General features: G+C 38.3%; 1 protein-coding gene across 1 annotated transcript in view; it reads left to right on the forward strand.

The window, feature by feature from the left end:
- Nucleotides 1-24307, forward strand: part of map7d3 (MAP7 domain containing 3) — a 56631-nt gene that overhangs the window by 18533 nt on the left and 13791 nt on the right. Inside the window, 9 exon segments of the mRNA XM_052149437.1 lie at nucleotides 12805-12906; nucleotides 14665-14745; nucleotides 15244-15407; nucleotides 17001-17109; nucleotides 17442-17537; nucleotides 18338-18436; nucleotides 19244-19339; nucleotides 21795-21890; nucleotides 23909-24034. Coding sequence (XP_052005397.1) covers nucleotides 12805-12906; nucleotides 14665-14745; nucleotides 15244-15407; nucleotides 17001-17109; nucleotides 17442-17537; nucleotides 18338-18436; nucleotides 19244-19339; nucleotides 21795-21890; nucleotides 23909-24034 — 969 coding nt within the window.

Genomic DNA, 24307 nt, shown 5'->3' on the forward strand with positions numbered 1-24307 from the left:
TAGGGTTTACAAAGAATGGTGTGAAAAGGGAAAAACATCCAGTATGCGGCAGTCCTGTGGGCGAAAATGCCTTGTTGATGCTAGAGGTCAGAGGAGAATGGGCCGACTGATTCAAGCTGATAGAAGAGCAAATTTGCCTGAAATAACCACTCGTTACAACCGAGGTATGCAGCAAAGCATTTGTGAAGCCACAACATGCACAACCTTGAGGCGGATGGGCTACAACAGCAGAAGACCCCACCGGGTACCACTCATCTCCACTACAAATAGGAAAAAGAGGCTATAGTTTGCAAGAGCTCACCAAAATTGGACAGTTGAAGACTGGAAAAATGTTGCCTGGTCTGATGAGTCTCGATTTCTGTTGAGACATTCAGATGGTAGAGTCAGAATTTGGCGTAAACAGAATGAGAACATGGATCCATCATGCCTTGTTACCACTGTGCAGGCTGGTGGTGGTGTAATGGTGTGGGGGATGTTTTCTTGGCACACTTTAGGCCCCTTAGTGCCAATTGGGCATCGTTTAAATGCCACGGCCTACCTGAGCATTGTTTCTCGAAGTGGTGGTGGTGTAGTGGGCTAAAGCACATAACTGTAAATCAGAAGGTCACTGGTTCGATCCCCACGGCCACCACCATTGTGTCCTTGAGCAAGACACTTAACTCCAGGTTGCTCTGGGGGGATTGTCCCTGTAATATGTACTCTGTAAGTCGCTTTGGATAAAAGCGTCTGCCAAATGCATAAATGTAAATGTAAATGTTCTGACCATGTCCATCCCTTTATGGCCACCATGTACCCATCCTCTGATGGCTACTTCCAGCAGGATAATGCACCATGTCACAAAGCTCGAATCATCTCAAATTGGTTTCTTGAACATGACAATGAGTTCACTGTACTAAAATGGCCCCCACAGTCACCAGATCTCAACCCAATAGAGCATCTTTGGGATGTGGTGGAACGGGAGCTTCGTGCCCTGGATGTGCATCCCACAAATCTCCATCAACTGCAAGATGCTATCCTATCAATATGGGCCAACATTTCTAAAGAATGCTTTCAGCACCTTGTTGAATCAATGCCACGTAGAATTAAGACAGTTCTGAAGGCAAAAGGGGGTCAAACACAGTATTAGTATTGTGTTCCTAATAATCCTTTAGGTGAGTGTAGATTGCAAATAATGAGGGAATTATAAAAAATAAACAAATAAATAAAAAGTAAATACAGAAGCACGTTGTGGAATAAGTGGAGCCGGAGCTCTTTTAAGGAAACACCCCGGCGTTACATCTTAAATGCAGTTGTATTTAATGAGTTATAGCTTTATTAAAGTTCAAATACTACGGCAGCAGATCATGTAAATAACTTCAAACTCCGAAACTGGCATTTCTCTGTGCAGTCAGTGCCTCTTCTATGAGTTGCACAAATGTCCCGATCTAAGGGGGGAGAGATTGAAACTGCACCCGTCTGAGGCACATTCTGTCGCGGGGACGCTCGTCCCTCGATGCATGCTTAATGCTGCTTGATTAGAACGTGACGGCTTGCGACTTATTGAATCATAATATATGTGTCACTGTGCATTACTTATCGTGAAGAAAATATGCAATATGCAGCTTTATTAATAAGAGGGAGTTTGTTTTTTATGAGTTAAAGATGGATTGAAGTTAACAGTATGGTGAGAGAGGGTATTCTTCGACCCCATTATACACTGCAACAAAATACGTTTTTGATTTGATTTTGTTTTCCAATATAAATATCTAAAACTCCTTTAAAACAATGTACATTTTCTTTAGCAGCTATACTGCACAAGAAAAAATTGTTATCTGAGAACGTTGAATAAAAATGCTAATATATTAAAATATCTAAAAATTTACCTGAGAAGCAGCATATAGGATATTTAGACTTGCTTTTAGAGAATAGATCTTGAATATAAGTGTATTTTGTCTTTACTGCACTCACATAAGTATAACCAAGTGAAAAAATACACTTATATACAAAATACACTTAAGATACACATTCTCTTAAAGCAAGCCTAAATATATTAGCCTATATGTTGCCTCTCAAGTACATGTATTTTGTATTTTAAATGGAAAACAATAGAGTAAACAATTTTTTTTAGTTCAGATTTTTGCAGTGAATTTCTTTAATTCAGTGAATGTCATTTAGAGGTATTTTTAAAAGATGATTTTGTCCTCTTTATTGTTAGTAAGCACGTTTAATCCAACCTTTTAAGTCGGGGCTCAGGCTGAATAATCAGTTAAGAGCTGATGATTAATCTTTGCAATAATTTGCGAATAGTTGAATAATCGGCCTAATAATCTTAAGATTAATCGATTATCAAATTAATTGTTAGTTGTAGCCCTAATAGTAGTATAATTGTGCACCTTTAACTTTAAAACCGTCTTACTTTTAACATTCTCAACTCTCCAGGAAGTCCTTTTAAGTTTGTCTGTTTGTAAGCAAGTTCACAGTAATTTAATTCGCTTTTTATTCAAATTCTGGTAAAATGCACCTCAGGTGCCATTCTAAATGCATATTATAAGTGAACCAAACTATTGAACATCTACATCTGAGATGATGTTCGTGAGTAGCGCTCAAATGTTGTGCACCGGGTGAAGGCTAAAAATAGCTGCGAGTGTGTGCGCAAACACAGACTTTTGTGATTCACAGAGCTATTGCACGTCTTCAGGTGGCTTTGAATAAAATGCACGAGTCATATTAACTACTTTAATTGTGTTTTAATGGTTCTTTTATGTCTTTTTTTGAGCTTGACCATAATGAACATGACTAACACACAGATTTGGATCAGGCTCGTCGGACCGATACGTGTTCCGTTTAAAAACGTCAGCGAAGCGGAGCAGATGCGCATAACTAACATGTGCATCCCTAGTTGCAATTTTTTAGAAAATCAAGATAATGTGTGGTTAGTAATTAAGTCACTGAAATTTTGTGGGACACTTTTTGTGTTAGAAAGGCTGTATCGGATCATGCACTTCTTCTGAGGTAAATTCACAGCGTGTCTTCTTCCAAAAATTTAAATGAGCTCAAATGGGAAAGACTGTACCTCTCGTTGGTTTCATATGGATTTCACAATCTGAGAATATTTGTTTTCAATTTAAATTGGTTCATAAAAGTAGACATCATTCATGAGGCAATAAACGAAAACGTGGCAAAAACTTGCATGTACAGTATGTTATTTGGGGGTATTCATTTGTGTGTATTCATGAAATATAAACAGAATGTGGGAAATATCACATCATTACTTACAGCACAGCATTGTGATAAAAACAAGCCCAAACACGGTACATTTAAATAATTCCAAAAGAGAGACTCGATATGGCTATAAACACAAGTTTGTGAGCGAAATGAATGTGCTTGTTGTAGTTTAAGAGCTGAGACTTTTCTAATGTTATGACTCACGACCATTCGATCTGAATGATGTTCCCTATTCCCATTGTGATTGTTGTTCACATTTTATAATGTGAACGTTTTACCACTGTTATACAGTGGAACTGTTACAGATGAGCACTGTAACAAGCGTCTGTGAAAGCACACATACAGCACCCTAGGGCTACAACTAATTATTGTGATAATTGACTAATCTAACGATTTTTAGAACAATTATTAGACTATTCAGGTGATTATTGCAACGATTCATTCTTGGCTTTTAACTAGATGTTGACCAATAGTGGATATTACAGAGGCTGATAACCAAGTTGGGCAGTACCTGCCGATAACCGATTAATCAACTATATTTTTGTAAAATTGACTTAAAGTAAAATTGTTCTGAACTTTATTACAAAAATAAACAGTAATGTCCGAACCACGAAAATGTATTGTACTTTTTAAATTAAATAAATATTAATATGTATGAACTAAATATTCAAATTTTAAAGTCAGCTGATTTTTAAATTGGCTTTGTTTCCCTAGTCCACAAAAGGGCGCAATAAATACATAAACCATTCAGCACCATTATGTTATTGCATAGAACATTCCTATCCTGGCTGTTAAAAAAAAAGAGCATTTAATTTTCAACTTCCATCCATCCATCCATCGTCAACCGCTTATCCTGTGTACAGGGGCGCGGGGGGCTGGAGCCTATCCCAGCTAACATTGGGCGAAAGGCGGGGGACACCCTGGACAGGTCGCCAGTCCATCGCAGGGCTAATTTTCAACATAAAATTTTTATGTGCATAAAATAAATTAAGTTTTATTCGGTCCATATTCTCAACTGTTAAATCAAAAGTAAAGTGAGGGGGGAAACCAACTCTAAGGAGCTGTTCACACCGTATGCTTTTGCAAACATCCATTTGTTTTTCTAAGTAAACTCACGCTAGGCAAACGTGTTCATTTCCCTTTGTTTTGTTTATTCAGCATCTTGCGCAGGAGCGCTGTTTTTTTAGATTATGTGTCTAATTAAGATGTGTTTCTGATTTGTTTATACATTTCTCTTGGCTGCATGAAGATATTAATTTGCTTTCTCACATCACTAGTTGAGGTCGACCAATATTGTTTTTTTCAGGCCGATGCCGATCTTTTCAAATCCGGGTCGGCCGATGGCCGATTAATGCTTTTTGTTTTATATATATTAAACAAAGATAAACATTATATAGGCACAGTGATTTAATTTCAGGAAGGTCTACTAACATTACTGTTCAGGTGTGGTCTAAAAAGAAATCTAATAAAGTAATCAATTGTAAAATAACACTGCATAGTTTATCATAGATAGATTAATGCTTATTAATACATAAGTTATTCATTCAAGAGCTGTAAGTGATTTTCTCTTTGCCTTTTGTTGTTTGATTCGCAGTAATGGCTCAATCGTCAACATGTTGATTAGACCACTTCCCCTTTAAGACGAAGTCTAATAGGCTCCTGATACACCATATTTTCTCCCAACTATTTCCATAATTACGTCCATTTAAGAAATAAAGTGTGTTTAAGTGAATCTCCAAGCCGGTCGTTTTGACATATTTTTGTGTATAGTTGATCGTTTAGACGCGCACATGAAACCCACAGTAGCCTATACTTTGCTTGTCTTGTTGTGGTCTGTTTCGGAGCGCGCGCCGCCTTGGGAACGGTATCTCTTGTGATCTTTTTATTATTAAACGCGTCCCGCAATTTAGCAATAGTAGCTAGGCTGCATTTTACAACAATCACCAATCGTGCTGATTCTGACGTTAAGTTTGAGTTTTAGGGAGAAATGTCAGTGCACCGCTGTGAAGGGAAGGAAGTTGTGCTAGACAGAATGCGGCTTATGTATAAATATTTTTTTATAATCTTTGGAATGCGAAATCTAAAATAAAATCAGACTAATATCACAGATCTAAACCAGGCTATGTTTGAATGTTTAGTTCTGTCGTATATCAGTTTGGTTGCTATGAGACGTCTCTGACAATCAGTGTACTCCTGAAAATCACAAAGTAATCAATCTCAAAATTAAAAATAAGCTCCCTCTTGGACATGTGTGTTTAGTTGTCAGGGAATTGTCACTGGATTTTGAATTAAGTGAAATATGGTGAGATAATCACCATTGATCATTGCTGCCACATCCGAGTACCCGAATATTCGAGTACTTGTGCCCATCCCTACAATGTACCTATCAACACATTCTTTCATATATTTTGAACACCTCAAATTTAAACATCCTTTTAAATGTATTGATTGTTTTACACATTTTCTATTCGTTTTTAAGCTTATTCCATAATTCCACTCATTTTATAGAAATAGATATATTTTTCAAATCAGTCCTAACTCTACTTTTCTTGAATGTATTGTATATTCCTTTCAAGTTATAACGACTCTCTCTATAATCAAAATATTATGTAAATTTTTGGGTAGTTAATACTTCAGTGCTTTATACATAATTTCAACAATCTTTAAAGCTGCACTACGAAACTTTGTGCTAAAATTAGGATATCTTGACAAGGAATTGTCTCTAAAATTGTACATTCTGCAGTATAGAGTGTTTTATAAATAGTTTGTCACCAGAAGCGGCTGTGCTCTCATTGAAAATGAATGGGGTGATGTCGCTGTCTTGTGCGATGTTGCTGCCTGTGTGAACGGGGCTTTACACTTTAAGTAAGTCGTGTTTCAGCACTACTCTTCTGGCGAATTAATCTCATGATTTAAGCTTACCTGGATATCGCCTCTGTGATCATGACTTGGAAATATTCAGAGCAGGAGTCATAACATGGCATTTTCATGTTGATATTATGTTCTACAATTAAACATTTAAAACTGATATATTACTTGCTTTTCTGACACTACACTCAAAGCACTTTTACATCAAGAACAGAGGACTCAATCACAACTAGTTACCAGTATATTTTAAAGCACCTATTATGGTTTTTCAAATATTATCTTTCATGTAGTGTGTTGTATAGCTGTTCGTGAATGTAAAAAAAAAGTCTGCAAAGTTTAAAAAAATCGAAGTGTACGTCTAATGGAGTTATTGACTCCCAAAAGAAAGAACCGATTCTGAACGCCTGAAACGAATCGTTAGTAATTCCAGACTACCTGTACTAACATACGTAATTTGGTAACAAAAAGCCTGCCTCTGGTTTTCATTGGCTACTCGCAAACTTTGACCCACCCTCAAACAATACACTAAGTGGTAGACCAATGTCAACAGACTAGGACATCTGACCAATCAGAGCAGAGTAGGTTCTCTGAAAGGAGTTGTTTAGAATGAATGCTTTAGAACGGATCATTGAACAATTCTGTTTTGACACTGGGGAAAAAAAGGTAATGCTGCAATTTAAATTATGAGCAAATTAAATTGATTTTTGACCTTGGATGCAAGTCAATGTTTTATATGAGAACTTTAAAACAAATTTTGCACGTTTAAAAACCACAAAAGGTGCTCTTTAATATTATTTTCAAGTGTTTTATCACAGGGCTTTCACACTGGAAATGTTTTTATAGCGTCATGGCAGCGGCTCGATACAGAAAAATACTGGGATTTCTGTTACTATGGTAAGTAAGAATAAAGACCATAACTTATAAAATGGTTGTCAGGAGTGCATCATTGATAAGCATTACAAACTTGATCATTGTGAAATCTTATTTACATGAGGAGGACCACATTTGCATCTAAATGTTAAACAATAAAGCACATTGTGCTTCATCCATTGTTGAACACGAATGAAGCAAGTTCTGAATTTACAGACATCATGGTCTGTCACATGAATGTGTTTACAAGTGAAAGAAAACTCAGCTGTGAGTGGGTATTTCTGAAGCTTGTAGACCTGTTCTAAGTTTAATAGTACATTAAAGAAAATCTTTTGTTCCATATTTTCAGGCTCATAAGCTGTAGTTTACTGTAGGTTTTTTTTTTTTTTTTCAATTTTGGAATGCCCAATTCCCACTACTTAGTTGGTCCTCGTGGTGGTGCGTTTACTCACCTCAGTCCGGGTGGCAGAGGACAAGTCACAGTTGCCTCTGCTTCTGAGACCATCAATACGCACATCTTATCACGTGCCCACTGACAAACAAATGATCAGTCTAATTTTAATGGTAGGTTAATTTGAAAAGTGAGAGACAGAATAACAACAAAAAATCCAGAAAAACGCATGTCAAAAATGTTATAAATTGAATTGCATCTTAATGAGGGAAATAAGTATTCGACCCCTCTGCAAAACATGACTTAGTACTTGGTGGCAAAACCCTTGTTGGCAATCACAGAGGTCAGACTTTTCTTGTAGTTGGCCACCAGGTTTGCACACATCTCAGGAGGGATTTTGTCCCACTGCTCATTGCAGATCTTCTCCAAGTAAGGTTTCGAGGCTGACGTTTGGCAACTCGAACCTTCAGCTCCCTCCACAGATTTTCTATGGGATTAAGGTCTGGAGACTGACTAGGCCACTCCAGGACCTTAATGTGCTTCTTCTTGAGCCACTCCTTTGTTGCCTTGGCTGTATGTTTTGGGTCATTGTCATGCTGGTATACCCATCCACGACCCATTTTCAATGCTCTGGCTAAGGGAAGGAGGTTCTCACCCAAGATTTGATGGTACATGACCCCATCCATCATCCCTTTGCGGTGAAGTTGTCCTGTCCCCTTAGCAGAAAAACACCCCCAAAGCATAATGTTTCCACCTCCATGTTTGATGGTGGGGATGGTGTTCTTTGGGTCATAGGCAGCATTCCTCCTCCAAACACGGCGAGCTGAATTGATGCCAAAGGGCTCGATTTTGGTCTCATGTGGCCACAAAACTTTCAAATGATCCCAGTTCTCCTCTGAATCATTCAGATGTTCATTGGCAAACTTCAGACGGGCCTGTACATGTGCTTTCTTGAGCAGGGGGACCTTGCGGGCACTGCAGGATTTCAGTCCTTCACGGCGTAGTGTTACCAATTGTTTTCTTGGTGACTATGGTCCCAGCTGCCTTGAGATCATTGACAAGATCCTCCCGTGTAGTTCTGGGCTGATTCCTCACTGTTCTCATTATCATTGCAACTCCACGTGGTGAGATCTTGCATGGAGCCCCAGACCGAGGGAGATTGACAATTCTTTTGTGTTTCTTCCGTTTGTTGTCACCTTCTCACCAAGCTGCTTGGCGATGGTCTTGTAGCCCATTCCAGCCTTGTGTAGATCTACAATCTTGTCCCTGACATCCTTGGACAGTTCTTTGATCTTGGCCATGGTGGAGAGTTTGGAATCTGATTGATTGATTGCTTCTGTGAACTGGTGTCTTTTATACAGGTAACAAACTGAGATTAGGAACACTCCCTTTAAGAGTGTGCTCCTAATCTTAGATAGTTACCTGTATAAAAGACATCTGGAAGCCTGAAATCTCTGATTGAGAAGGGGTCGAATACTTATATCCTTCATTAAAATGCAATTAAATGTAAAACATTTTTTACATGTATTTTTCTGGATTTTTTTTGTTGTTATTCTGTCTCTCACTGTTCAAATTAACCAATCATTAAAATTATAGACTGATAATTTCTTTGTCAGTGGGCAAATATACAAAATCAGCAGGGGATCTAATACTTTTTTCCCTCACTGTATGCTGCTCTCCGCGATCCACACACAACTTACCATGCGCCCTACTGAGAGTGAGAACCACTAAGCACAACCACAAGGAGGTTACCCCATGTGACTCTACCCTCCCTAGCAACCGGGCCAATTTGGTTTCTTAAGAGACCTGGCTGGAGTCACTCAGCACTCCCTGGATTCGAACTCGCGACTCCAGGGGTGGTAGTCAGTGTCAGTACTCGCTGAGCTACCCAGGCCACAGTTTACTGTAGTTTTAAATGATAAACCATACTTCTGATTAGGAATTGACTCGGGTTCTCGGATGTGGCAGCAATGATCGATCATGAAAACGATGATCGATAGTGATCATGCATGATGTAACTTCACTTAATTTGAAATCCAGTGACAATTACCTGACAACTAAACACAAACGTGTCAAATAGGGGGCTTATTTTTAGTTTTGAGATTGATTACATTGTGATTTTGAGGGGTACATTGATTATCAGAGACTTCTCATAGCAAACAAACAAATATGATCATAATCATATTTGACAATATCATAATACTATCTAGATATAAAGTGTAAATTCAGACTCTCCAATTCAGACTCTCCGTTGAATGAAACACAACAACAATACAGAGTATCGCGTCTTTCCTCACAAGAGCGAACATTTGGGGGCACACACACTAGGCATGTGTAGCAGTGTACAGCAGGCGAGTTTCAAACAGCTTGACAGAGCTGAATGCAGTGTCTTCAAAACTGAACTTCAACATAACATGCATATTACCAACCCGACGGTTATAGCGTGTCCTCTGGTTATGGCCGAAACCCCTGCTGCACTGCAGCTCACGCGACGCTCCAACGCACTGCTGATTCTTCCAATGTGAATCTGTTAATATGGACTGCGGAAAAAAATACACCGCTCATGCGCTGATCACGCTTGCAATGTGAAATGGGCGTAAGCCAGTGATTTTGTGTCAAATCCGACCTGAAAGCTCAAAATAAAAATAATTTTTATAGGCGTACTGTAGTGAATCGGGGTATGATACGGGTGTTGTTTTGAACACAATGTTTTTGTACTCAATCAGTAAATGCAATTTAACCAAAAAATCTTACATTGTGCAGTTGTAAAGATTTTTCAATTTCAGTATCTGTAGTTTCACAAATAAATGTTTCTACTAATAATTATTATTGCTTAATTTTTTAAAGCATGAAAATGTTATGAGTATTAAAGCTATCAAATTTAAATAAAACATTTGAATATTGGTAAAATTTGAAATTAAAATGCACATTCTCATCCACAATATATTTTTTTATTCAAATCATATATTTGTTGTTAAATCATATAACACCAATTGTAAGTTCATAGTAATGAATGCTTGCACAAAGGTAGTCCTAAACAAAATTTGGCTCATCTGATTGGCTTGCTCTGAAAATAACACTCAAGTGACAAATACATTTATTAAAGGGGTCATGACATGAGAAACCAAATTTGCCTTGATCTTTTGGTATATAAGAGGTCTTTGTATCATTAAAACGTCCTGCAAGTTTAATATTTTAAGACGTCCTCCCCATTCTAAACGAATCATTTATTTAATCAAACTCAAAATACAGCTCGTTCTGGATTCATGGTTAGAAGTGACGTGTCGGTTAGAAGTGACGTAACAGCGTTTGCATATGACCGCCTCCAGCACAACATAACTACACTATAAGCGCAAGACAACTACGCTCATTTCAGTATCGCCGTGCGCCTCACAAGTGTTCAGTCGATGGACAGCGAGCTCTGACAGAGACTACTTGTGCACAGGAAAATTACGATGCCACACAGATGTGCTGTTCCTGGCTGTGGTCAAACAAAACCTCTGAATAAGCTGCCGAAAGATCCAGACGTCAGGGAAAAATGGATGCAGTTTATTTTTTGCGGACGACCCAGTCACGGCAGTGTTAACTTAAGCGTTTGTTCTGTACATTTTAAGGATGACTGTTTTGAGAACAAATCTCAATATGATGCTGGCTTTGCCAGAAAACTGTTGCTCAAAGATAAGTCCGTGCCGACTATTCTGGGAACAACGACGACGCAAACTGTAAGTAATCTATTTTAAACTTTAAACTACTTTTTAAAGCGCAATTTCATTCATTATGAATAATCACAGTGTTTTTACTTAGTTTACTTGCATATTGTTCTGGCTGGGGCGTCAATAATTGATACATAGGCACTGACGTTAGCCAATCATAACAGTGGGCGTTAACACTGAAGTCTTAAATGGAAAACGCCCCAAAACAGACTGTTTGAATCAGAGGATGAGAAACAGGGTGGGAAAAGGTCATAAATCACTAGATTTTAAAAGTTTTTCTTAAAAAAAAATATATTAATACTATAATTGCACCTAAGGGAACATAATAATACAATAAAAAAAACCATGTCATGACCCCTTTAAAATATAAAAAAGCCAAAAGAAATTAGGATTTTATTTAAATTCAAAGTGGCTTAAAGGGTATGTTATGAAAGAGTGGACTGATAAAAGGTTAAATGATTGAAATTGGTTTCGGCCGATCTGATGAGAAGAAAATAGGAATTGGCTATAAAAATCCTTACCACAGCATCACTGCCAATAGGATTTATTTAAGTGACTGCCGTGAACCATGATTTGCATTAGTCGGATACAAGTGGTTGTAGGGAGAAGCACGTTAGAGAGCATTTGATTGGACTACAAATCTGTAGTGCAGAATTTTATAAAAAGAAATATATATATTTTAGGCTAAATGCAAGCGTATGTCTGCTAAAACATATTTTATTGTACTTTTAGGAGTGCAGTAGCACAAAGATGACTAAAGCTGATAGACATTGGCTAAACTCCCATTTAGAATTTATTGGCTCTTTGACCGCTTGATCAACTCTTTATGTTAGTGATGTAAATTTCCACCAGCTGATAACCATATTTGTTTTATGGTCAGATTTCCTGTGGAGCCTTTTTCCCATCTTTTCTGCTGTGTTTGAGTTTTATGGGTCCTCGCACTGCAGCATATGCCATGCTCTGGGCACAAACATCCCACCAGATAGCCTGACACTCAATATTCAATGTCCCTCTGGAACTCTGACTCTCATTATGGACCACAAGAATATCTGGTGAAGCGTCTACTTTATAAAACACATTCTCAATGAGCAGAATCCAGTGGGCTTTAGCAGAAGTTGGAGCTTGAGAAATGGCCTGTTCTTATTTAGTAGAATGTGCCATGTGGTGCCCTCTCTTTAGCTAACGGTCTATCAGTAGGATCTTGATTTTCACCATACAGACAATTTATCCTCCTTCACCCTCAGCATTACCAATTTCTCAACAAACAACCTCTCTCTTCCTCTCTCTCTCTCTCTCTCAGCCTCTCTGTGGCTGGAGAGAACTGTAACAAAGGCATACAGGCTTGTTGGTCATGCTTTCTCCATATCCTTCCTTCCTCCTGATCTGCTGCCGGCAGCAATACTGCTGAAGAGAGTTTTAAAAGGTGTTTTGTGTTGAGCAAAGTGGGAGTAGAACATTATTATAATTTACTTTTACTTTGACTCAAACAGTATATACAATGTCTTATTGGCCCAACACTCTTGCCCCATATTATGTAACAAAATCTCAAGCATTCCATATGGGCAGTCAGCAACAGGCAGGACAAATGTCTAATTTGTGCTGAAGTATAATCCATAAGATTTCATAGAATCAAGCATTCCTATGTGGGGTCTCTGAGTTTAAACCATGCTCTAGACATGCTTGTTGCCTTTTTCCTTTTGTTTTAGCAGTACTAGTGCTACCAGTTATTGATCTGAATGCATGTTGTTGCATTTCCAGCTGCGGCTGCACAGGCGCAGGCAGAGGAACGGCGCAGCCAGGCAGGAAACTCCCCAACACCTGCAGCTCCAGCCAGCATAACAAAGAGCCAGACCAGGCCAGGTAACAAATATTATGTATCAATATTTTGTCTATCGAACAAACTTTGTTGTGGTGTTGCAATTGTTTTGTCTGTGTGATGTGGCAGTTCTATAGTTAAACTAGTGCTGTCAGTCGATTGCATTTTTTTTATCATGATTATTCGTATAATATTTGTGTAGTTAATCGCAATTTTAAAATGACTGAAATTTGACGCTGTATATGCTTCTTTTCTTGTCAAAATGTATTGAGTCACTACGCCACCACGAGGACTTGGAGCGCATTGGGAATTTGGCATTCCAGATTGGGGAGAAAAGGGGAGAAAAACAAAATCATGTCTACTAAAAATGTCTACTAAATTTAAATGTCTCTTAAAACATGGTTACTGTCTCTTTAAGAACAGCGCATCTCCTCACATTAAACACACAGTAGTTTTAGTAGAACACACAGTGCAGTTTTACAGCGTTTTGGAGAGATGAAGATACAATGGCATGACGTAATACAATAAAGTAGGATATTGTTTTGTGAAAGAATATATTAAAGATATTTCTTATCACAGACCTAGGCTACACATTGTACTGGATTTCACTCAGTATTACCATTTGTTAGGACTGCCAAATGTAATAGGATTATTGAATTAAATAATGCTGTAAAATGTTTTTGCATAGTATTGCATTTAGCCTACTTGTATTTGACATTAAAACTGTTTTCCTGTTGTGATCAAAAATTTGAATTGTACTTTTGCTTCTTTTCTTAAGAGGTGATGGATTAAGGCTGAATGCATTATATTATGAAAGGAAATAAAAGCTACAAAGCACATCCCTGCAAATTACAAAATTGAGAGTCCTATTAATTTCTTGACTCCAAAATATGCTTATGATTAAGAACCTGCCGAAATATGGCATTGTATCTTATGGTTATTAAAAAAACTTGCAGCTCTCTGTTTTTAGGCAGTTAGTTTAGGCAGTTTTGTTTTTAGTCAGAATAAGGTGATGAAATATGAAGAATTAGTTTACAGCATTACATTTTTTGTCTAGCTGGCAGGGCAGAAAAGGGATTTTTGAGATTCCTGGTCTGTTCACTTATAGTGCTTGTCGTAATGATGTGCGGAGTTTGGATTAAATTGAACCATTGTTTATATTGAAATGCTCCATCATATGACTTCATCAAGCCTGCTTCACGGGTGCGCTTCAGTGGTCACATTCACGCACATATGAAATGTGCACAGCGTATAGTGCGCGTTCAAGCCAAATTACATTTCGGATGACTGTACTTGTTGCACGAGTCCACCTAATTACGTGTCATTTCTTGACACTTCTTCAGTTCCCGCTCAGACTATGTTAAGCCAGCTAGGTCCTGTCTGGCGGTATTGAATGCCCATCTTCGACTTTGTTGCATTCATATACATTTAAAAAAATTAAATCAAGTATACTCTCTACTTTCAAATAAGCTATTGTTTTTGTTATGCAAAAATAAAACAAAAAGATTCAGTAAAGATTGTCATCATGGGCCAACTTTGGCCTGCAGGCCCTAGTTTGTAATCCTCTGCTTTAGAGTGTCCTCATCGACACACAGTGACTCAGTGTTAATACTATATCAGATGTGGTGAGCTCATAGCTGAATCTGTAACCTGAGCCTCATGTAAGACTATGCGAGAGGATTATCTGTGTGTCAGATACAGGTGCAAATGGCCAAGAGCCTTTTCATGGCTCAGGAAGTGTTCCGATTTCACATGATATGCTTGCACTGACATAGTGTAATGATGTGTGTTTTTGTTCTCAGTCATTGATGGGGCAGCCCTTAGGATAGACGACAAACTCCGAGTGGCCAAAGAAAGAAGAGAAGAGCAGGAAAAGCAGCAAGGTGAAAAAGCAAAACATTTTTACTAGTGTAAACACACCAATATGTGCCGCATCTCACTCACATACACACAATTACCGTATTTGTCCACTGGCATGGAGATGTGTGGAGAAAAGTTCTGAAAAGCTCAACTTTATGCAATCGAGATGCAAAAAATGGCAGTGGCTGAAATGGCTGTCTTGGCATTCAAAAGTCTGACATTAGTGCTGGGGTTTCTGGTGTATTTAGTGCTTAATTCTCATTGTTGCATTTTGCTGGATTTAATTCATATTTTAAATGCAGATTGCATGCTTTCATTGGGATTAGCTGTGGCTTGGTTTTCAAGTATTCAATTGATGCCATGCATTTTAAGCGGTATTGAGTGGATTTCTACCATGCCAGTAGACATACTATTAGACGTGATATTTCATTAATGTTGTTCTCTTGTAGTTAACACATATCATGGGAATGACCCCATTCAAACACACACATGCTTACGTACACCTTGTGTGATTTATTCAGTGGCGCGTGAGTCCCAACTTTTGGAGCGAGAGCGCAAGGCACAGCTTCAGGTGGAGCGACAGATGGAAGAGAGACAGAAGAAGCTGGAAGAGCAGCGCAGGAAGGAGGAACAGCGGAGAGTGGCAGTGGAGGAAAAGAGGAAACAGAAATTAGAGGAAGAAAAGGTTTTGCCTATTTAAAGGGTCTTAGGCTTTGAACCCCCTTCTGCAAAATGTAAATGCTGAAGAGGCTTTTCCTAAAGGCTGTATAATCCTATACACAAAGAGTATAACTTAAGCCATGCTAAAGAGCTAAGTCAATAGCAACATGTACTGCTTTTATTTATCCTTCACAAAATCGGATCTGAATGTGTTTTTGTGTTTGTTACTTCGTGAATGAATTTTCTCGGTCTCACAGTTTTTTATTTTTCCCAAATTCCATGTTTTCTGTTTTATTTTTTCTGAATTGAGTTTAAAGTTTAATTAAACGTTATCATCAAAAAACGAATTCTAATTAAATTTAATTCTAATCAAATTTGAAATCAACTGAAAAAACTTCTATACAGACCCTCAGCACAATCCAAAACACAATATTGAAGTCGTTTATTTGTGTAATTTTTGTCAAATGCTACGCTGCAGAGCAGATTAGCACAATTTTAATGAAAGCATTGATGGAACCATTTATTTACTACACTGTGAGATATTGCTTAAATATAATTCTAATTAAATTTTGCTTTTATTTTGCTGGAAAGACGAATGAAGCTATTTGTGTTTGTATGTTTTTGATGACAGCTTTACATAACTGGATAATCAGTTCGCTGTATGGCTTAAAAGTAAAAAAGTGATGTATTAATGCTCAATAATCAAATTAAAACTGTGATATGTGCTAGTGTGGTTGTTGAACCACAAAAGGCTGTGTTTTAATTCTATAAATTTATAGTCTTAATGCATGCTCTGCATAAATTAGTTAATAGTTAATTCCACAATTTCCACAATTCTGTTTGTGTTTTTCACATTGCTGAAATCATAGGGCCCTACTTGTTCATATACACTTACATTTGACAGCATAGCTCTGTTCCAAAATATACATAAGCAGAAACTTATGAGAGATGCGGATTGCTATTGGTTTTACTAAAGTTTGATGTTTTTGTTTTGTCATCGAAAAGCATTATGAGACCTTCTCTTTGAAGGATTTATGTGATGCTGCCTAAAAATTTGGCAAAAACAAAGTTTCCTAGAACATAACTTTGCTGCCTACCTTTTGGAATAGACTTTGTGTCAGTACCATTACTGAGATGCCTTAAAATGCTGTCTAGGGTTTTTGGACAGCTCATGTGTTTGATTGTTTTGTCTTAAACCTAAAATGTTTCCTCTCAATGACAAACTACAGATGGATTATTTATAATTTATCCCAGTGTTAGTATGGCATGGCAGTATTGCCATTACCATAATACTCTTTTATTAGAGAAACGATTGTCCTGCCTGTTAATGGGAGCATAACTATAAATTTAAATATTATCCATGGTTCAATAGCATCATTAACACACTCTTTTGGGAAAACTGTATGTACAAGTACATGACTCGGAGGTGATTTTGTTAGTCTTGCAGCGGGACAGCAGGAGTCATGTGTGCTTTGTTCTGTATCTGGCAAAAAACAGGAATCATGGGCTTTATGTTTGTTTTAGTGTTTACACCCACACCCTCACCATGCTTCACTGCAACACCGCTCAGAGGATTTATAATGGCTTTATTTGTTTAACAAAGTCTGTCTGTGTGTAGGAGCACTATGAGGCAGTGATGAGACGCACCCTGGAGCGTAGCCAGCGAGTAGAGCAGAGACAGAAGAGATGGTCCTGGGGTGGACTCCCAGATTCTGACAATAAAAACGGTAAGGGGCTGTTCTTAAAGCCAAAAACATCAGAAGGACCTGATGATACATTCAACAGCTTTTCATTCCAAAAATGAAAAGCCCTGATTCACTGATTGACAAAGAATCCACAGGCCACCCATATGTTTGCTGGTATGAATACTCAACTCTGCTGAACAAACTTTGTTGTGGTGTTGCAATTGTTTTGTCTGTGTGATGTGGCAGTTCTAGACTGCACAATACCACACAAGGATGGGAGTCATGTTTTTTGTTGGTTTTTCCACCTATATCTTCCACCATGGAGGGAGAGTCCATTTCCAATAGCGAATTGTCTATCCCTGCCTCTCCCACAGGACAGAGTGACAGCGGCTCCACCTCTTCCCTGATTTCTATAGTTGTCTCCCCTGCCTCTCCAGTCTCCAAGCCGCCCAGGAGTCAGACATCACAAGGTGGTTTATACTGTTTGCCTGCCCACCGCGTGACTTGGCACAAACTACCTTTACTCATACAAGCACTAATCTGATTGGGGATATTCACCACACACCCTGTCTTCACCCATCCGGGACTTTACTGTCTGTTTCTCATTGACCCTCTCTATCATTTATAATAATAATTTTTCTCCACTTGATATTAATGTTCCTACAGGCCATGGATTGCACAGCACCTACCCAGTTTCCCGTGATGCATGTTGCTTTTAGTGATGGTTGATGGTGCTTTCACTAGTTTATTCAGTTTTCCCCTTTTCATACAGATGTAATGGCTCTTATTGAATGTTTACTAACTGCTATTCCTGCGTTTTTTTTGACTGGGTGCACTATGGTATAGTAGTTCGAACCTTTAGTTAATAGTAAAGGTTCATAGTACTGATGACTCATATCTTAATAAGTAAAGTTTAGAAAGTACAAATATTTGTATGCATTGTTCAAATTGCTCCTTCATCTGCAACATATAATCAGAGGTATGCATTTTACATGAATGGCCAGAATTGACTTTCATAATATAGGAAAGCTATTTGAATGATCTGGGAATTGCAGTATTTCCAGCATTCTCATTACAGATGACTACTACTAATTACTATTCAGCATACTTTAATTTTTTTTGCTTATTATGCTTAGCTGTTACCCTGTCCATAACATGTAGAAAAACTAGCCTGCATTAGAGTAATTAAACACAGCTTAGCACTTGCAAACCCCCATATAATCCTAGTGTCTGTCTGTCTGTGCGTGTGTGCGTACGTGTGCCCCTATAGACAAGCGTTCTTCCTCTACTATGAACCTGAAGCAGACTGACTCAGTAATCAACAAGCGTCTCTCATCCTCATCCACCCTCCTTAATTCTCCAGTTAAAAGTAAGTGTCCACCCTACCCTTTCTCCTCCCTTCACTTTTTATTTAGGATGAATGTCATGCAGCAGATGTGAGAAATCGTGATAAAGCAGCCACTGTTATTGATGACCGTCTTGCATGTGTTTAAATCAGTCTTTTCTGCACCACTACTCGTGTATAGTGCTAATCTGCAGTGCCATGACAAATTCATATTTTAAACGAGTCTTGAGTTTGCAGTCTGAATGACTCCGAGTTGGTTCTTTAAATGAATCAATCAAAAGACTCTCAAACTCCAGAATAATCCTATTTATTTAATTCAAATGAATCATTCACTGAATCCATTTAATTATTAATGTCAAATAGTCCTAGTTAATGTTAGCCCTGTTGCAAAAACAGAATTGTACAGGAAACACTTTAATGCTGTTTATGAAATCCAAACACAACCTCATCACAAGTCACACCGGTGTCTCTTCCTGTGGTTCATTTGTTGATCTTCACTACATAATATATTATTCGAATGCAAATCCAGCATTTTGTTGATTTGAAAGTAGAGTACGTGTTTTTGCTATCTGCATCATATAATTGTTGTGAATATGCTGTTTTCCCCCACAGTTTCCACAGGTGCAGTTGCCCATGACTCAGCCCATTTCACATCAGACACTGTTTGTGTTGGAGTCATCATCTCTAAGCTCAATCTAGTGTGATGCCACAGAACACAAATTTTAGACTTTAACTTTTTTGCGGCTTGTTTAGTCTGTGGCACATATTTTTATGCTCTCTCGAATTAAACATTTGTTCTTGATTAAGGTGCTGAGCTCTCTTGTCCTTCAGGTGCAAAGCAGAGAAGTTCATCTTTGAACCGGTTGCCTAGCAATGCCCCTCAGGCCTCTAAAGAAGTGCATAAGCAGCCTCAGGTGGAAACGACAGGTGCCGAACCCCCGCCCTTCCTCCATTGCTGTTATTTTCTATTTCCGCATACTGAGATAGTGATTGCTCATAATTTTCATCTGAGCAGTCAGATACACAATCACCACGTCTCATTGATCATCTTTCTAGAGTTTACAAGCCTGTATTTTGTCTAGCTTAGCAGTTAAAATTCCCTTTTTATGCAAATACACACATTAAAAGGGATAAGACAAGAGATTACATGGGTATCTGCATGCATTAACCACTTGAACAACAAGCATGGTTCACATTTCTCTTGTAATTTTAGAGATAACTATTTATATAAATGGCCATAAGCCCCATTCACACTGGCAGTGATTAAATTGCTGGAGGTCGCCGAGCATCTGTGCTGTTGGTTGCTAGGTGTTCCTACTTGACCTCTGTATTCAACTATATCAGGTGGAAGATAACTGTCTGCTTTCTCATTGATAGGCAATGCATCATGTACCTACTCATTTGCATACAATTGAACTCTGCTCAAATTTGTTGCATCGCCAGTGGTTGCTCATATCAATGGAAATCACAGATCCTTATGATGACTTAAAGCTGATGTATGTAATTTCTATGACACATACGAACGTAATTGTAAAAATAAACAATGTTTTCAAAACTGCTTTCCAAAAACACCCCTCGTCTGCTGTTGTTTAAACAGTCAGATAGTCCCGCCATTTAGCAGAGGCAGGCCACTTTTATTTAAATGAATGGGAGAAATTGGAACGCTCAACCAAGAAGCTCTAGCACCAGAATGGTCAACAGATGTAGAAAGGATGTCCCACCTTACAGGTAAAAGAGCCAATCACCTTTTAGATACAGATATCGCCTGTCAATCAACTCGCTAACAAGCAAACATTAGTCACGTCAATTTTATTTGTATAGCACCTTTCACAACACACATCGTTTCAAAGCAGCTTTACAGAAGATCAGCATTAACAGACGATAAAACTAATGTCTATAATGTCAATGAATCATCATTGTGTAATTAGATAAAATACGATTGTTAATTGTGTTTAAAAAAAATACGTAATTCAGTAATGTATTTATAACCCCAGTGAGCAAGCTGAAGGCGACTGTGGCAAGGAACACAAAACTCCATAAGATGTTGATTAATGGAGAAAAATAACCTTTGGAGAAACCAGACTCACAGACTTCCCCCTCTGGCTAACATCATGAATATAATGTAAATATTACTTATGTATAGTTAAAGTCATGGTTTAAAATTATTAAACTAAGTAAGTGTTTAGGGTCAGTGTTTAAACATCGATTTTGTTTGAACTGTAAGATTAATGACTAATGTCTTTGAAGACCATCCTGGATTAACTGCAGATGTTCACATATATGCAATTGTCCTTGTTAATTGGCTGATGAAGGCTTTTGTTGGCAATTGATAGTCTATGCATTCCATTTCAAGATCGTAGTCCATAAATAGACCGAGGTGATGCAGGCAGAGATCAGGGATGTGAAACGCATTTCAACCTGGCTGGTAATTTCGGTGAGGTTAGGTGTGGTCCATCCTAAATCCAAGGTTCAGACAATGGCATATGAAGTATCCCATGTCTTATGGTTAGAGTTGGCATCAGTTCATCCTCTGAAGTCCATCATAATAGACTGAAGTGATGTTTGGCTGGCACAGGCTGCCAAAGTCATCATCATTCAGCGACACGTAGCAGTGGAGTCCAACACGAAGCAGGAATGGATCTGGATCCAGATGGTTCTGGTGACCTCAGGATAAGAGTCCCAAGGTTGAGACAGGGAAACAAATAAAATAATATAAGAATAGATGCCATTCAATTTATTGCATTACATTAAATATACAAGTCGGGGAAATTGCGTGTTTTAGCGTAAAATTAAGTAAAGAAGCACAATTTATGATTCCAAAATTATCACATTTTATTGCTGATTTGAAATCTGTTCATTGATTATAATCTTGACCAGACTTTTTTTAGATTTCAGTGTTTTCCCATTGAAGTAGATAGGAGCACTGGCATGACTGGAAATAGCCTCCCGAGAACGTTCCGAAGATGGTTGACAGTGGACTGACTAGCTAGAAAGACTTTGGTCTCGTCCCAAGCTGACACCCTTGGTTGAGTTACGTTGTTGGGTGGGATCTAAGCGAGTTGCTCAACAAACACAAGAAGTTTTATAGTGCCACAGAGACATACTGTTTACAGTTTTTGAGAAAATTAACCTCTCAATGGCTTACTCTTAGTTGTCTCTTCATATTAAACTCGGATTGGAGAAAGTATTTTAACACTGAAAAAGTTAGCGGTTACATACTTCAGCTTTAAGGTTGATTTGTCAGAATGTATCTGCATTATAGAATACTCTTCGCCTCATTCACACTACACTAAAATATAGCAAATAGTAATCGCGTGCTCTGAGACAGATGAGGCTCTGACTTCTGATTGATTTGAACACTTCCTGTCCGCTCTGTTTATAGGCCCAAAACTGAAGAAGCGAAGCTCCTCCCTCTCTCGAGTGGGGGCTAAAACCCAGCCCGCCACCAAACCAGAGAAACCCACATCAGATGAATCAGGTGCTTAAGTGCCAGCCGGGACAATTGACATGTGCCTGTTTGCCATTTACTAACAAATAAGTGCAAAATGCGTTTGCTTAACTGGCCTGCCCTGCTTTTGTTTGATTCATTAACAGGCAAAATAAGCTAGCAGAATGACGTGGGGTTAATATGGGGTGGGGGAGGTGGGTAGCATGAACAGGTTTGTTCTGTTTGCAATCTGTGGGTCATACAGGGTCTCTTTCCCTGTGTACTTCTCTTGCCTCGTCCTTACACTGACACTATCTTATATCAAATCTTCTTCCACCTAAGAAACGATACAACCTGCTGATGTCATTGCTGTTTTAAAACAGACATGTCCTCAAATCTCTTGATGCATACTACTGCCTTGAGCCTCCAGTTCGTCTTAACCCATCCTTGTTGTTTCTTCATTCTTTCAGGGAGTTCTCGCTCACTGAGCTACTCACCAGGAATGAGCTCTTTGTTCGTGTTAATACAATGTGTTTTTTGTTTGTGTAAATGCTGTTGTTTTCTATTCCAAATGACATTAGCCAAAGTGTGTGTGTGTGTGTGTGTGTGTGTGTGTGTTATAACTATCGTCATTACCTATCTGAAGACACAAAATGTCTTGATGGGGACCTGGACCCTTTTATTTGTACATAGATTACTGGGTTATCTGGGTACAATTTTTGACTATTTCATATGGTACTGGATTATTACATTCTTCGAAGCTCATCTTAAGAGTTGTTGTCTCAGGAAGAGGTGTATTTATTGTACACAGGATAAGATTGTGGCTTATAAGCAAAGGTGATCCTTGAGGTCCCAGCCAACACTCCATTCTTACAAGAACACCTTGAACCTGCAGGAATAATTTATCTAATTATAATAAAAGTAGCCATTTTAATAATATTGTAATTAATAATAAGAATCATAATATTAGATTTAATATTAGCACAGCCTGACATTTTACTCATTATGAGATCCTACTTTTACCTTATAAATGTATTGGCACTTTACCATATCTGTATAACTCGAACCTTACAATATTTGTACAACATGATGCATGAAGAATGTGGCCCTGAACTCCGCAATTATTTGTGCCTTATGTATTTTAAATTCTGTGTTCAGGTATCTTTAGACTCCTACAGTAGTTGTAATGTATTTACCATTGAAAAACCATATAGAAGATCCTTGTGTAGTGTTGTGATTGACAGATCACAAGTTTACCCAACACAGTTCACGCTTGTTTGGTAGACGCCATCGTTGTCTACCACCCTTTGATGCCACTGCTGAAAGCACATTCTCAATACAGAGCGTCCTCAGCCACATCAAAAATTCAGTAATCGCTCTTAACTGTCTCAACCCACTTCACAATAAGCAAAGGTGGATCCATATGGTGCCAAGGAGGAAACGCAAATAAACAGATCATTCAAAAGAGACATTTAAGTTTTTTTGGTTTTTCCCCACTTTGGATTTGTAACTGTGGTTAAAAACATAAATCTCATGACAGCAAGAGCTTTTTGTGCCTATATTAAGACTTTTTAACATTATATCACATTTTATCAAGTTTGGTCAGTTTCACCAAACTCAATGTTTTCCAACTGCATTTTGTAAAACTGCAGTTTGACACCAGACTAAAGTCAAATGCTTAATATAAGAATTTTTTTTTTTATCAAGTTCAATGTATACCTCAAATGTAAAACACCTTAGTTATTCCTTGGTCTTGGCTTTGTGTTCCCCTTTTTTTCACCTCCACTTCCACAGCCTGGTCCTGCTTCTCATTACCTCCCCTTATTTCACTAATATATTTTTATGTCTCCAGCATTGAGAGTCTCACCTTAATTATGTCATCCGCCTACTGTTTACATTTGAAATACAATCACTTTATCTTTGGATTTTGTGTTGATTCTTGCATTTTAAATCACATTGGTGTCATTCCCCTCTCCTTCATACTTTGTGATTATTCCTCAACCGCTGTCTCTTCTTTCTCTTTTGTCTGCTCTGTTTTTCGTGTTTGTTTCGGCACACCGTGTCTATAGCTCTCCGCTCCTTGGCTGCCCCCTTGGACAGCGGTGTCCTCAGTCGTCTGCTTACACCCACCCAGGCTTCACTAGCTAGGAGCAAGAGTACCGCAGCCCTGTCCGGCGATGGAGCCGATGCCCAAGGTAACCCTAGAGAGAAAGAGAGCCCCACCTCGTACCGGAAACCTCCTCATGTGTGTAAATATAAGACGCTGTGCAGGGGTGCATGGTTGGCGTGTTGTTTTGGGCATGCTGAAGTCTTCTGATGGGGCTAAAAGCACTGATCACATGCACTTGTTTCAAACACAGAGAACATTTTTTTTGATAATGTTTAATTTGTGAGCAAAGCAGCCTTTTCTCTGCTCACCTTATCTTGTACATACACAAACATTTGCAAGGCGTTTGAGAGCTCTTGCT

Source organism: Xyrauchen texanus, chromosome 19 (genome assembly GCF_025860055.1).
Source record: "Xyrauchen texanus isolate HMW12.3.18 chromosome 19, RBS_HiC_50CHRs, whole genome shotgun sequence".
Taxonomy (NCBI): domain Eukaryota; kingdom Metazoa; phylum Chordata; class Actinopteri; order Cypriniformes; family Catostomidae; genus Xyrauchen; species Xyrauchen texanus.